General features: G+C 47.9%; 1 protein-coding gene across 5 annotated transcripts in view; it reads left to right on the plus strand.

Annotated features, from left to right (window-relative positions):
* TEAD4 (TEA domain transcription factor 4) overlaps positions 1-14,285 on the plus strand; it is a 61,935-nt gene that overhangs the window by 18,570 nt on the left and 29,080 nt on the right. For 4 of the 5 annotated variants that reach the window (XM_070494846.1, XM_070494848.1, XM_070494849.1 and 1 more), the window contains exon 2: positions 6,676-6,930. The exons of the other annotated variant lie outside the window; for it this stretch is intronic. In XM_070494846.1, coding sequence (XP_070350947.1) covers positions 6,924-6,930 — 7 coding nt within the window. In that variant the 5' untranslated portion in view covers positions 6,676-6,923. The remainder of the gene's footprint in view (positions 1-6,675; positions 6,931-14,285) is intronic. 5 annotated transcript variants of the gene reach the window in all.

Below are 14,285 nucleotides of genomic sequence, written 5' to 3' on the forward strand. Positions count from 1 at the left end.
GGGTGGGTGGTGGTGTCATTTCCCGACAGAGACAGGAGGAGGAGGAGCAGGATTCAGTGGCAAGCCGAAAATTTGATTTTGGACATGTTGAGTGTGAGGAGCTTTGGTTAGAGGTGGTTGGTAGGCAGTTGCTAAGTAGGTGTAAACTCAGGAAAGATACACAGATGTGGGAATCAAAACATATAGTGGAAGTGTGAGCCGTGGGCAGGGACCTTTCCGGGGGTATGGATAGGGTTTAAAAAGGAGAGGTCAGGGGGCTGGCCCTGTGGCCGAGTGGTTAAGTTCGCGCGCTCCGCTGCAGGCGGCCCAGTGTTTCGTCAGTTCGGATCCTGGGCGCGGACATGGCACTGCTCATCAAACCACGCTGAGGCAGCGTCCCACATGCCACAACTAGAAGGACCCACAACGAAGAATACACAACTATGTATCGGGGGGGCTTTGGGGAGAAAAAGGGAAAAAAATAAAAATCTTAAAAAAAAAAAAAAGGAGAGGTCAGGTCAGAACCCTGAGAAAGCATTTGAGGAATGGGTTTGGCAAAATATAAAGCTGAGGGGAAGACAGGAACAGTGAAGACAGTGAGTTAGACAACTTGAGAATAGTCTTGGTTCTTCCATGTATTTTAGAATCAACTTGTTAAGTTTTGTGGGAAATCTTGTGGAATTTTTAATCATAATTTCATTGAATTATGGTTTATTTGGAGAGATTCAACATTTTTATGATACTGTTTTCCCATCCATGAACACACAATTCCCTCCCCATTTATTTAGGTATTTTATGTCTTTCAAAACAATTACAATTCTCTCTAAAGATTCCATCTTTTGGTATATTCACCACTAGATAAATCACGGTTTTGGTTTCTAAATGGAATATTTTAAAGACTTACATTGTCTCATACCTTATTTCTCGCATAAAAGAATGTAACTGATTTTGATATATTGATCTTGCTGAACTCTCTTAGAAATTTTTAATAATTTGTTTGTAGAATCTTTTCAATCTTCCATCATAATTCCTTAGAGTAATGACAGATTTACTTCTTCCTTTCCAATCTTCAGGGCTCCTTTTTTTGTCCTATTGTGTTGGCTAGGACTTCTGTTACAGTGTGAGTATGAATGTTGAAAGTGAGCATTTATCTTATTCCTGACTTTAAAGGTAATACTTCTAGTGTTTAATCTGTAGGTGTGTAGGTAAAAGTTCTGGTCACCAATTCCAGTGTGTAGGTGGAGCTTTCCCCCCACACCAACCAGCAAGACTCCAATACCAGCTGGGTGTCCTATAATTCAACTTAATTCTGACACCGTCTACCCGGAGATAGTGTCAGATCCCACAGATTAAGGGCTCAGTCCCACAAGGCTGCCCCCCCAGCCTTCTACCCCCACGTCAGACACCAGTCACAAACCCAGGCTATCACCGGGAGGTTCCAACAACCGCCTCCTTGCGTTCGATTAATTTGCTAGAGCGGCTCGCAGAACTCAGAGAAACATTTTACTTACTGGATTACTGGTTTATTATAAAAGGATGTAACTCAGGAACAGCCAGATGGAGGAAATGCATAGGGCAAGGTATGGGGAAAGAGCACGGAGTATATATGCCCTTTCCCCAACTCTCCACTTGTTCACCAACTCGGAAGCTCTCTGAACACTCTCCTTTTGGGTTTTTGTTTTGAAGGTTGGCACCTGGGCTAACAACTATTGCCAATCTTCTTTTTTTGTTCTTTTTGCTTTTTCTCCCCAAAGCCCCCCAGTGCATAGGTGTATATTTTAGTTGTGGGTCCTTCTAGTTGTGGCATGTGGGATGCCGCCTCAACATGGCCTGATGAGCAGTGCCATGTCTGCGCCCAGGGATCTGAACCAGTGAAATCCTGGGCTGCTGAAGCGGAATGCGCGAACTTAACCACTTGGCCACAGGGCTGGCCCCTCCTTTTGGGTTTTTATGGAGGCTTTGTTACATAGGCATGCTTGATTAAATCATTGGCCATTGGAGATCAAATTCAAACTCCAGCCCCTCTCCCCTCCCCGGATGGGGGTGGGACTGAAAGTTCCAGCCCTGGAATCACATGGTTGGTTCTCCTGTCCACCAGCTCCCATCCTTAGATGCTTTCCAAAAGTCATCTCATTCATATAACTTTTAAAAGACACTTTTATTACTCTCATCACTTAGGAAATTACAAGGATTTTAGGAGCTCTGTGCCAGAAACAAGAGGAAGACCAAATATATATTCCTTATTATAAATCACAATTTCACAGTAGATTTTTGAAAGATACCTTTTGTCAGACTAAGGAAGTTCCTTTTGTTTCTAGTAGTTTGCTAAGAGTTTGTATTGTGAATGGGTCTTGAATTTTATCAAATGCATCTTCTGAACTTATGATTCAGAAACATGGTTTTTCTGCGTGTGTGTGTGTATATGGTATGGCCAAACTTAGTCATCATTGTTGTTATTGTTGTCATATAGTTAATATTGTTTAGATTAACTCCTATTTTTACCAGTTACTTTGCTCACACTTTCCATGTGTGTAATGCCTTCTTTTCATATAAGTTCCTTTTTTTATTTTTAGAGACCTCCTTTACTGTTTTTTTTTTTCAGTGAGGTCTGTTACTACTAAATTCTCTCCATCTTTGTCTGAAAATGCCTTTATTTATTGTTTACTCTTAAACAATATTTTGGTTGGGTTTTAAATTCTAGGCTGATGGGTATTTTTCTCTCCACAATTTGGAGATGTTATCTTGGGTCTTCCAGTGTTACTGAGGAGCAGTCCACTGTAGGTATACACGATCACTGTAACACTCCTTCCCTTGTGGGTAACCTGTCCTTTTTCACTTTGGGTGCTTTTAAGAGCTACTCTTTGTTTCGGTATGCTGCAGTGTCCCTACACTGTGTGCTTATTTTATTTGAATTTATCCTGGTTAGGATTTGGTGTGGTCCTGAATTGGAGGATACCTGTATTTCATTAATTCTGGGAAATTCCCTGCCATTATCTTTTCAAATGTTGTTCTACTTCGTTTTCTATCTTCCCTCTTTCTGGAATGCTAATTGGAGGTATGTTGAACTGCCTTATTCTGTTCTCCTTGCTCGTTATTGTCATTCTTTTTTAATGTTTTTCTGAGTAATGTCCTCAGATCTATGTTCCAGGTTGTTAATTCTTTTTCTCGCTGTGTCTAATTTGCTATTAATCTCAACCATTGGGTTTTTAACTTCATTGGCTAGAATGTTTATTTCTAAATGTTTTATTTGGTTCTTTTTCCAGTCTGCTTTGTATTTTTTGATGGTATCTAATTCTTTCTCATGTTTCCAATTCCTTGTTCAAGTCAATAATTATTTTAAACACAACCGTATAATAGTTTTTATCTGATAGTTCAATTATCTGTAGTTCTAGGGTATCTAAGCCCATTGAATCTTGATCCTGGTAGATTGTTTCCTCCTATATGTTATAATTTTGGATTTTGAGGTCCTCTTTAGTGAGGCCTTATCTTTGGGAATTCTCTGTGGTCTAGGTTAAGATCATCTTTTCAGAGATTTTTCAGCTTGGGACCACTGTTTATTTTTATGAATTGGCCAGTAGTTCCTGAGTAATATGAAATTCAAATCTCAAATCCACTTGGGGGCAGGCCCTTGGTTACAAATTCTTAGGAAAGACATTTTTTTATACCTTGGGCTTAGGCTAGACAGACAACCTTCCTTGACATATTTTGTCAGTATTCTACCTTTTCTCTGAGGATTGAGGTATGGTTCCCAGTCTCAACCTCCCTGTGTCTCCTAGGTCTAAGGTTTCATCTCTGAGCGGCCATTAAAACCCAGTCGCTTCATGACTATGATCAGCTTTACCCGCTGCCTCTTATGGCTGCTTTGCTTGTTACTATACCTGAGTTCTCTCAATTTGGGCTTCCAAGGGGTAATTTCGTGTGAAAGCTGTGCATTTCAGCTGTGCATTTAAAGTGTATTTGTTATGGAGGTATTTAAATTCATTTCTACATTTCTTGTATAGAGTGAGAGTTTTTTGATTGTTTGTTCTGGTGAAGAAGATTGGCCCTGAGCTACAATCTTGCCAGTCTTCCCCTTTTTGCTTGAGGAAGATTGTTGAGCTGACATCTATGCCAGTCTTTCTCAACTTTTTATATGGGACGCCACCATAGTGTGGCTGATGAGTGGTGTGTAGGTCCACACCCGGATCCAAAGCCATGAACCCTGGGCTGTCGAAGCAGAGCATGCAAACTTAACCACTACACCACCCGGCCAGCCCCTATAGTGAGAGTTTTTAAATCATCTTTTCTATTTATTGCCAGAAATTAAAGTTAACAACTCTTTTAAGAAGTTTGTTTTGGAAGGTACAGGAAAATGTTTCAAAGTTCACACTAGAAGCAAGACCAGAATTTCTGGTGGAGAATAAGCCAGTATCTTCCAGATCCAGTGATCTCAGACCCTCTTTGAGGAAAACTTACTTTATTAGCCACAGAGAAGAAGCCACCATTTGTTATGCTAAAAGGCCTGGGACTCTGGAGGGCAGAGAGAGACGCAGCTGCACTATTAACTTGCTGTATGACCTTGGGCAAGTCCTTCAGCCTCTCTGGGCCTCAGTGTCCTCATCAGCAAGCTGAGGCCATAGGGTTAGGTTTCCTCTAGGGTTCCTGCTTTAAATTTCAGTGGTTGTGACCTTCTTCCAGCTGCATGTCTGTGCCAGCTGCTTGGCCCAGCTCCTTGGAACCTCCACTCCTCCCAGGATGTGCAGCCCCACATTCAGCTCCTCCCTTTGCTTCACTGTGGACATTGACCACGCTTACCCTCATACTCACCTCTCTGTGAAGAACTGTGTCCATCTAACACAGAGGCCTGGCTGGGGGATGAAGGGAGGGAAGGGAGAGAAGGTCTTATCTCAAAGGGTCCTGGATGGAAGTGGGTGGGAACCGAGGTGTTTAGACTCCTAGCCCTGGATGTGGGCTGCTGGACTACACTACTCCTCACAGCTAGTGGAGTAGAAGGAAGGAGGTGATGTGTGTGATGGGGAGAGGTTCTCCTTTGTGGATGTGCCCAGTGGCTGGAAACAGGGAACCTGGGGACATGGGGAGGGCCATGGAGGTAAATGGCACCCATGTGGTACTCGTAATCCAAAAACTGCCTTAAGATTGCTAGTATGTCCTGCTCCTTCCCAAACCCCTGAGAATTGTGTCCAGAAATTTACAGCTTGGATAGCTGGAGCCAAGAAGTCACTGGATTTGTCTCATTTTAGTGCAAGGGCAGGGTTGTGTAGTCAGCTTCTGGAGGCACCAGCAAGTCAGCCTTGCCACAGCTCCAACATGTGAGAATCTGCCAGGGCTGAAATTTTCCTTTAAGAAGAGCCCAGGCTGGGGATGGAATAGGAGAATGGTGACCTGCATTTTATTTTGCATTTTTTTTAATTTAAATTTTTAATTGTGGTAAAAAAACATAAAATCCATCATCTTAGCCATTTTTAAGTGTCTAGTTCAGTACTGTTAAAAGTATTTTCACATTGTTGTGCAACAGAGCTCCAGAACTGTTCCATCTTGCAAAACTGAAACTCTATACCCAATTAAACAACTCCCCATTTCCTCCTCCCACCAGCCGCTGGTAACCACCATTCTACTTTCTGTCTCTATGACTGACTGCTTTAGACACGTCATATAAGTGAAGTCATACGGTATTTGTCTTTTTGTGGCTGGCTTGTTTCACTTAGCATAACGGCCTCAAGGTTTATTTACATTGTAGCATGTGACAGAGTTTTTTTCCTTTTTAAGGCTAAATAATATTCCATTGTATGTATAGACCATGTCTGGTTTATCCGTTCATCCATCCACAGACACTGGTTGCTTCCACCTCTTGGCTGTTGTGAACAGGGCCGCTGTGAACATGGTGGACAGATATCTCTTCAGGACCCTGCTTTCAATTCTCTTGGAGATATATCCAGAAGTGGAATTACTGGATCATATGTTAGTTCTGTGTTTAATTTTTTGAGGAACCTCCATACGGTTTTCCATAGTGGTTATACCATTTTACATTCCTACCAACAGTGCACAATATTTTGCCTCCATTTTGCCCTTTCTTTCTTTTTTTTAAAGATTGGCACTTGAGCTAACATCTGTTGCCAATCTTCTTTTTTTTTCTTCTTCTCCCAAAGCCCCCCAGTACATAGTTGTATATTCTAGTTGCAGATCCTTCTGGTTGTGGCATGTGGGACGCCTCCTCAGCATGGCTTGATGAGCAGTGCTAGGTCCCTGCCCAGGATCCAAACCGGCAAAACCCCAGGCTGCTGAAGTGGAGCAGACGAACTTAACCACTCGGCCACGGGCAGCCCCCGTTTGGCCCCTTCTTGGTTTAATGCCAGAACATCCACTGGCACTTGGTCCGTATCTCCTGCTTCTCAGCTCCGTCTGGGCTCTTAGAGCTACAGTCAGAGAGTGCCTCGGTCGTGTGCTTATTTGACAGGGTGGGGAGCCGAGACATACAGTGGGGCGATGCCCTGCCCTGGATCCCAGGCCCCCTGATCCTCCGAGACCTTTCACTGCCCTCTCCATCCCCGGAATCCCTGGACTTTTCCCTCCAAGCCCCTGTGCTGTGAGTGGCCAGGAGGGGAGGAACAGCTGGTTCTAGAGCTTTGCACTCCCTGGGATGCCCGTGTCCCACAGTCCACGGTTCTTCCACCAATGACGTGGTTTCTGCCCAAACAGGTCCAACGGGCGCTCCTCCAAGCGGAGCCTTGGAGGGCAAGGCCGGCACCATTACCTCCAACGAGTGGAGCTCTCCTAACTCCCCCGAGGGGAGCAACGTCTCTGGGGGCAGTCAGGCGTTGGACAAGCCCATCGACAATGACGCAGAGGGTGTGTGGAGCCCGGACATTGAGCAGAGCTTCCAGGAGGCCCTGGCCATCTACCCGCCCTGCGGCCGGCGCAAGATCATCTTGTCAGACGAGGGCAAGATGTATGGTAAGGAGTCTGTTGGGGCTGGGCAGCAGGCCCCTGAACCCATGATCCAGCCCTGGAAATAGAGCCTAGATAGGGGGCTAGGTGCAGTAACCTCAGTTCCCTCCAAGGAACGGAGGAGAAATGACCTCTTGGGACTTCTACCAGGTGGACACTACTTTCTTCTGTCCTTGGTTCCCAAGGGATGGGAGGGCATCTGAGGAGAGGCCTTTCAGTGGGTGTGGAGAATGGGGAAAAGCTGTGGTAGTTGGGCAGGGGTGGAACATCCTGCAGAGCAGACTGGGAAAATCCCACAAGTCATCCCCAGGGAAATGCCTGATCTTCTCCGGGCTTCCACCTTGGCTGTGAAGGGTGGGTAGGGAGGTAGTCTCTGGACTCTCCTTCACTCATTCATCTTCTGTGAGCCAGCTGTGGGTGGGGCAGGTCCAGCCCCTGCTCGCAGGTCGGTACACACATGACTGGCAGGCTGGAGAGCGTCCTGGGAGAGAGTCAAGCAGAGGCAGTTACCCCTCTCAGGAAAGGTTCCCTCCGGGAAGAGTGATCAGAAAGGCTGATCTTCCCGAGTAGCTGAGGATGCAGAATGTCACGGAAGCAGTGTGTGCAGCAGCCCTGTGGGAAGGGCCAAGCAGTCTGCTTGGAGCTGGTTGGCTTTTGGGTAGAAGAGGAGGTATCTGGAAAAGTAAAACTAAACTGAAAACTGGACAGCTGTTGGAAGGACAGGTCAGGCCTCCACTCCCATTGAAAGTCCCCTGGGATCTGCAGCTTGCAACACTTGGTCTTGGGCAGGTGCTGAGAGGGTCTCTAACTGGCTGGAGTCGCTGACAGCAGAGGGCCCCGCCCTGGCTCCCAACAAGATGCCCCAGGCCAATTGCCCACCCCCAGGGTTTCCTCTCCAGTTCTCTCTCCCCATCCAACACTGGCATCCCTCCGGCCAGCACAGATGCTGTGTCAGCTGTTTAAAGGACACTGTGTGAGGGGCTTGTGGGGGCTGACTGTATTCATTTCCTAGGCTGCTGTAACAAATTACCCCACACAGGGTGGCGTAAAACAGCAGAAATTTATTCTCTCCCAGTTCAGAGGGCTGGGAGTCTGAAATCCAGGTGGCGGCAGGCTGGATCCTTCTGGACGCTCTGAGGACGGGTCTGCTCCAGCCTCTCTCCTGGTTTCTGGTGGCTGTGGCGGTGCTTGGTGCTCCCTGCCTTGTGGCTGCGTAACTCCAGTCTTTGACTGTTGTCACGTGGCCTTCCTTCTTGTGTGTTTCTGTGTGTCCTCTCTTCTTACAGGGACACCAGTCTTTGGGTTTAGAGCCCACGTTAATCCAGGATGACCTCATCTTAGCTAATTACATCTGTAAAGACCCTGTTTCCAAATAAGGTCACATTCTGAGGTTCTGGGTCAATAGGAATTTTAGGAGGGACATTTTTCAACTCAGTTCAACTGAATAAACTCAAACCCGGTTTATCGCTGGCCCAGGGAGTAGTTGGGCTCTCACGGCCCCTCCTTGTGCTTTTTCCTTTACCTACAACCTTCCCTACAGGCCAAAGTGATTCCTGCGCTTTCTTCAGCTTGTTGGGGAAGCAAGGTCCTTTCAAGGTGGACCCCGGTCTACTCCTCATGACCAGTTAGAACTGCTCATCTCTCCTTTTTGGTGCCCCCTCTGTGGCTTTGCTTGGTTCTCACAGAGTCTCTCTTGCTTCTGTGGGCACCCATGCCCTGGGTCGGCCCTCCTTACTGCCCCTGCTCTGACCACCTCCTGCTCGAATGGTTTGGCCCCCAGGGAAGCTTCCTGGAGGAGACAGCTGATGTGCGGGGAGCACCTCTTGGGTGCCAGGTGTGGGACTGGGTGCTTTAGACAGGTCATCTCCAAGGAGCTGGTGAGGACGCTGAGCCTCTGGGACCCCAGGCTCTTTCCACTGCTTTGGTGGAGCGTGGGATGGGTATTGAGCATGAGAGAGGGGTGAGGGTGGGAAGGGACCAGGGTGTGCAGGGGACAGCTTCTTTAGGAGTGTTGCTTAGCTGGAGAGCTTTCAGGGTCCCTGGCTGGGAAGCTGTGATGTGTGCCCAGGACACAACAGGACATGCCTGTGTGCAAAGGCGCTCGCAAACGGGGAGAGCTGAGGTGCTGCCGGTGTCTGGGAAGGCCTGTAGAGATGGCCGGAGGGGCAGTATCAGCTGACTCCCTTTTACTGGAGTGCCGCCGTGGACCAAACTTGGGATGCTGAGTTGTTTCTTTTTGTGTGTGTGGTAAAATATATAATGTAAATTTTATGATTTTAACCATTTTTTAAGTTTGGATTCGGTGACATAAAGTACACTCACATTGTTGTTCCACCATCCATCCCCAGAACGTTTTCATCTTCCTACACTGAAACTCTGTGCCCGTTAGACACTGACTCCCTATTTCCTCCTCCCCCAGCCCCTGACAACCGCCATTCTTCTTTCTGTCTTTGTGGGTATGACTGCTCTTGGTACCTTATGTAAGTGGAATCACACAGTATTTGTCTTTCTGTGACTGGCTGATGTCACTTAGCGCAATGTCCTCAAGGTTCCTCCATGTGTAGCGTGTGTCAGAATTCCCTTCCTTTTTAGACTGGATTACGTTCCGTCATGTGGATGGACCACATTTTGCTTATCCATTCACCCGTCGATGGACGTTTGGGTGGATGCTTAGTTTTATTTAGTCCTTGTAGGTGGATATTTCTATCCCCGCTTCACATATAAAGGTATTGGGTTAAGAGACTTACCTTTGGTCACCAGATGATTGTGAGTGAGCTGGGGTTTGGGAACTGTGAGGGTGCAGACTTCAGCAGGCCTTGGGTGGGAATTCTGTTTGGCAGGAGGGGAGCTGTTGGTGGGAGGGGGAAGCAGCATGAAAATGGTGTTTGACAAACTAATCTGGCCTGGTGGTGTCCCGTTTGTGGCTCTCCTTCCCCTTTGCATAGAGACTGGGAGGGGGCAGGGTGGGGGACCACACAGAGGACTCAGGAGGAAGAGAGAGGAAAGGGGCCGAGGCCAGGAACCTCTTAATTGTGAGCTCCCAGTGGTCTTTGACATCCATTATCTCATCAGTCTTTTCAAGGGAGGGGAGGGAGGAATTATGACCTCTGCCTGCAGATGCGCAGAGAAGCCAAGAGCTTCTCCCAGAGTCTCTCAGGCAGTCAGTGGGAGAGCTGGGGCTAGAACCCAGTTCTCCAGCTTCCAAGCACAGTGCTCCCCCATCACCCTGAATGGCCTCTGTGAGCTCTGTGAAGCCAGCCCCGCCTGCTCACCGCCTTCCCCCTGCCCTGCCTTCCCCCTGCCCCGCCTTCTGCTTGGCCCGGGCTCCAGGTGGGTCAGGCTCTGGGCAGGGGGACTGGAGGCTGCTCCGTGGTATCTGATGACTCGCCCAGCCCCCACAGCACCTGTCCTCCACGAGTACAGATCCTGCTGGGATCCAGACGCTGCCTTATCCCCATCTCTTCTTACCAGGCACGGGGTCTGAGCCAAGGCAGGACCACGCAGGGAGTTGATGGAGGGGCTCTCAGCAGAGCTGACCTGCCCAGCTGGGAGGTATATATAGCTCTGACCTCAGCCAGTGTGTGGGATGGGCCCCCAGGGAGGCAGAGGAAGAGGGACAAGCTGCCAAGCTGACTCAGACCTTGTCTCACTCTGGCTACTCTGCTCTGTCTTCTCATCTTCCCTCGGGGACCCACTCTTGCCATCCTCCTGAGCTCCAGCCCCATCCTGAGCTCCCCCAGAGCCCTGATCTTTACGGTCCCCCACTTCCCTGCATCCAGGGGCCATCAGTTGTTTGCCAGGTGGGCCAGCCCACCGGGGCACAGAGTGGGAGCTGAGAACAAGCAGGTGGGTAGCAGGCCTCAGGCGGGAGGAAGAGCAAACTGACTCCATGGTGCCCATTGGAGGATTCTCGCCCTGGAGACTCTGAGGACAGAGATTAGGCCTGCTCCCAGCCCGGCTCCTGTCCCGACCCTCCCCGAGCAGGACGCACTCTGAGGGCCAGGCAGACATGCAGATGACATGCAGAGCCGCAGGGCAGATTAGCGCCTGTTATTTCTGAGCAAGCCTCCCATGCTCGTGGACTGGCTCCTGAGCCAGGGCTGCTGGCCCTCTCCTGCTCACGACTGCTTTCATTTTTGCCCCGTCACTGTGTGACCCTCGCCCTGGCACTGCCACGCTGGTCACTCTGACCTGCTTTGGCCAGCCTGGCCTCTGGCCCCGTGGGCAGGTGGTGGGGAGGTGAGCGTGGGACAGCTTCTCTCCCTCGTCTGCCCGCGCATGCTCTGCCATTGCTGCTACTCATAGCTCAGCCCCGCCGAGGCTGGCTTCTTTCTCCTCGGCCTGCCAGATGGCTGGAGGCCCTGCCTTCCTCTGCGTTCCTTCCTTTCTGCCCTGTGTGCCTCCCGCCCTCTGGAGGGTGCTCCTGAATCTCCCAAGTCATCTGCCTCTTTTCTCTCACCGTGTCTCTCTGCTTCTCCTCTCCCTGCTTTCTCCTTTGTCTCATGGGGTAGCTTGTGGCCTAGGCTGCCCGTTCCCGTGAGCAGTCAGGCAGTCTGACCAAGGGCCCACCGCTCGGCACCAGGCCCAGGCGGAGGGCTGTGGTCTCCATTCTCTATCATGTCGTGCTCTAAGGGCAGAAGCCGGAGAAACGTCTTCGGAAAGTAAACTAACTAATGGCACTTACGTTCTTCGCAGCCAGCAAACCAGAGGGCCAGATTCTCTTGGAAGTTTTCTGGAAGGAAGTGGAGCTTGAGCTGGGTGGAGGAGGGAGGTGCTCAGTCAAGGAGAAAGAGAGAGCATTGGCCTAGAGGCAGGACTCTGCATGGTGGTTTGGGGGACTCCAGTGGGGGTCTGGGCAAGGCATTTCAGTAACGGGCTGTCGGGGGTGAAGGGATCCTCCTGTTGGATGAGTCACACAGCTGCTGGGAGGCAGAGTAGGGACTGGACCCGGGTCGGGCCTCTTGTCACTGAGGTGGTGGGACAGAGGTCAGGGAGCCTCATGCGAGGTCCTCCTGCCCCCTGCCTCCTCACCAGGTTCCCTGGATCCTCTGCTGCCCTTTGCTTTCTTGCCTTGTGGTTTCCAGCTCCTTCCTCGCTTCCGGAGGCCTGAGGCGAGGTTCCCGTCCACTGTCAGTCCCAGCAGCCGGTGTGACCTTGGGCATGCTGTTGAACATTTCTCAGCTTCAGTTTCTTCTTTGGCTAAAGGGGGATGATAATAGTATTAATACCCTTTTTTTGGTTTTGGTTATATTTATTTTATTTTGGTAAAACATTACATAAAATTTATCATTTTAACCATTTTTAAGCATACAGTTCAGTGGCATTAAATACAATTACATTGTTGTGGTGTCATCACTATCTGTGTCCAAGAACTTTTTCATCCTCCCAGACAGAAACTCCATATCCATTAAACAGGAACTCCCCATTCCCTCCTCCCCCGAGCCCCTGGTAACCTCTATTCTATTTTCTGTCTCTGAATTTGCCTGTTTTAGATGCTTCATATAAGTGGAATCGTACAATATTTGTCCTTTTGTATCTGGCTTATTTCACTTAGCATAATGTCTTCAAGGTTCATCGTGTGGTAGTATGTGTCAGAACTCCTTTCTTTTTTATAGCTGAATAATAGTCCATTGTATGGATATACCACATTTTGTTTACCCATTTGTCTATTGATGGATACTTGGGTGTTTCCACCTTTTGGCTATTGTGGATAGCTGCAATGAACATGCGTGTACAGGGATTTTAGTCCCTACTTTCAATTCTTTTGGGTATATACCTAGAGATGGAATTGCTGGATCATATGGTAATTCTATATTTAACTTTTTTTTTTTTTTTTGAGCAAGGTTAGCCCTGAGCTAACATCCACTGCCAATCCTCCTCTTTTTTGCTGAGGAAGACTGGCCCTGAGCTAACATCTGTGCCCATCTTCCTCTACTTTATATGTGAGATGCCTGCCACAGCATGGCTTGAAAAGTGGTGCATAGGTCCACACCTGGGATCTGAACCCATGAACCCCAGGCCGCTGAAGCAGAGTGCACAAGCTTAACCACTGTGACACCAGGTCGGCCGTATATTTAACATGTTGAAGAACCATCAAACTGTCTCCCACTGTGGCTGCACCATTTTGTACTCTACCAGCAGTGCACGAGGGCTCTAGTTTCTTCACATTCTTGCCAACTCTTGTTATTTTTCATTATTTTATTTTATTTTTTAGTGTTGTAACATTTTTCTTTTTTTTCAATTATTTTATTGAGATCATATTAGTTTATAACTGTGTAATTTCAGGTGTACATTATTATATATCTGTTTCTGTGTAGACTGCATTGTGCTTACCACCAATAGTCTAGTTTTTATACATCACCATACATGCATTGCCCTTTACACCTTTTGTCCACCCCCCGACCCCCTTCCCCTCTGGTAACCATAATCTGTTCCCTTTATTTGTGTGTTTATTATCTTCCACATATGAGTGAAATTGTATGGTGTTTATCTTTCTCTGTCTGGCTTATTTCTCTTAACATAATAACCTCAGGGTTCATACATGTTGTTGCAAATGGGACAATTTTGTCTTTTTTATGGCTGACTAGTATTCCATTGTGTATATATACACCATATCTTCTGTATCCAGTCATCAGTTGATGGGCACTTAGGTTGCTTCCATGTCTTGGCTTTTGTGAATAGTGCTGCAATGAACATAGGGGTGCATAGATCTCTTTGAATTGTTGATTTCATGTTCTTTGGATACATACCTGGTAGTAGGATAGCTGGGTCATATGTTATCTCTATTTTTGGTTTTTTGAGAAATGTCCGTACTATTTTCCATAGTGGCTGCACCAGTTTGCATTCCCATCACCAGTGGTTCCCTTTTCTCCACACCCTCTCCAACACTTGTTATTGCTTGTCTTGTTGATTATAGCCATTCTGACAGGTGTGAGGTGATATCTCGTAGTTTTCCTTTGCATTTCCTTATAATTAGTGATGTCAAACATCCTTTCATGTGTCTGTTGGCCATCAGTGTACCTTCTTTGGAAAAATGCCTGTTCAGATCCTCTGCCCATTGTTCGGTGGGCTTTGACTTAGTCGTGGTAGCTCATGGTTTTGATTTGCATTTCTCTAATGATGCTGAGCGTCGTTCCGAGTGCTTGTTGGAAGAAGATGCTACCTTTTAGTGTTGCTGCAGGGATGAGAGCACAGAAGAGGTGCCCAGGGAACAGCACTGGAGTGTAGAGCTGAGTGACACGTGCTCCCTGCTCTCGAGGAGCTCACGTTTTAGTGAGGGAGTAAGACAAGGGCTCAAATGACTTTAGCCAAGGACCATGAGAGAGGCACAGAGGCCTGGAGGCAGGAGCAGGCACACCCAC

Source organism: Equus asinus, chromosome 22 (genome assembly GCF_041296235.1).
Source record: "Equus asinus isolate D_3611 breed Donkey chromosome 22, EquAss-T2T_v2, whole genome shotgun sequence".
Lineage (NCBI taxonomy): Eukaryota > Metazoa > Chordata > Mammalia > Perissodactyla > Equidae > Equus > Equus asinus.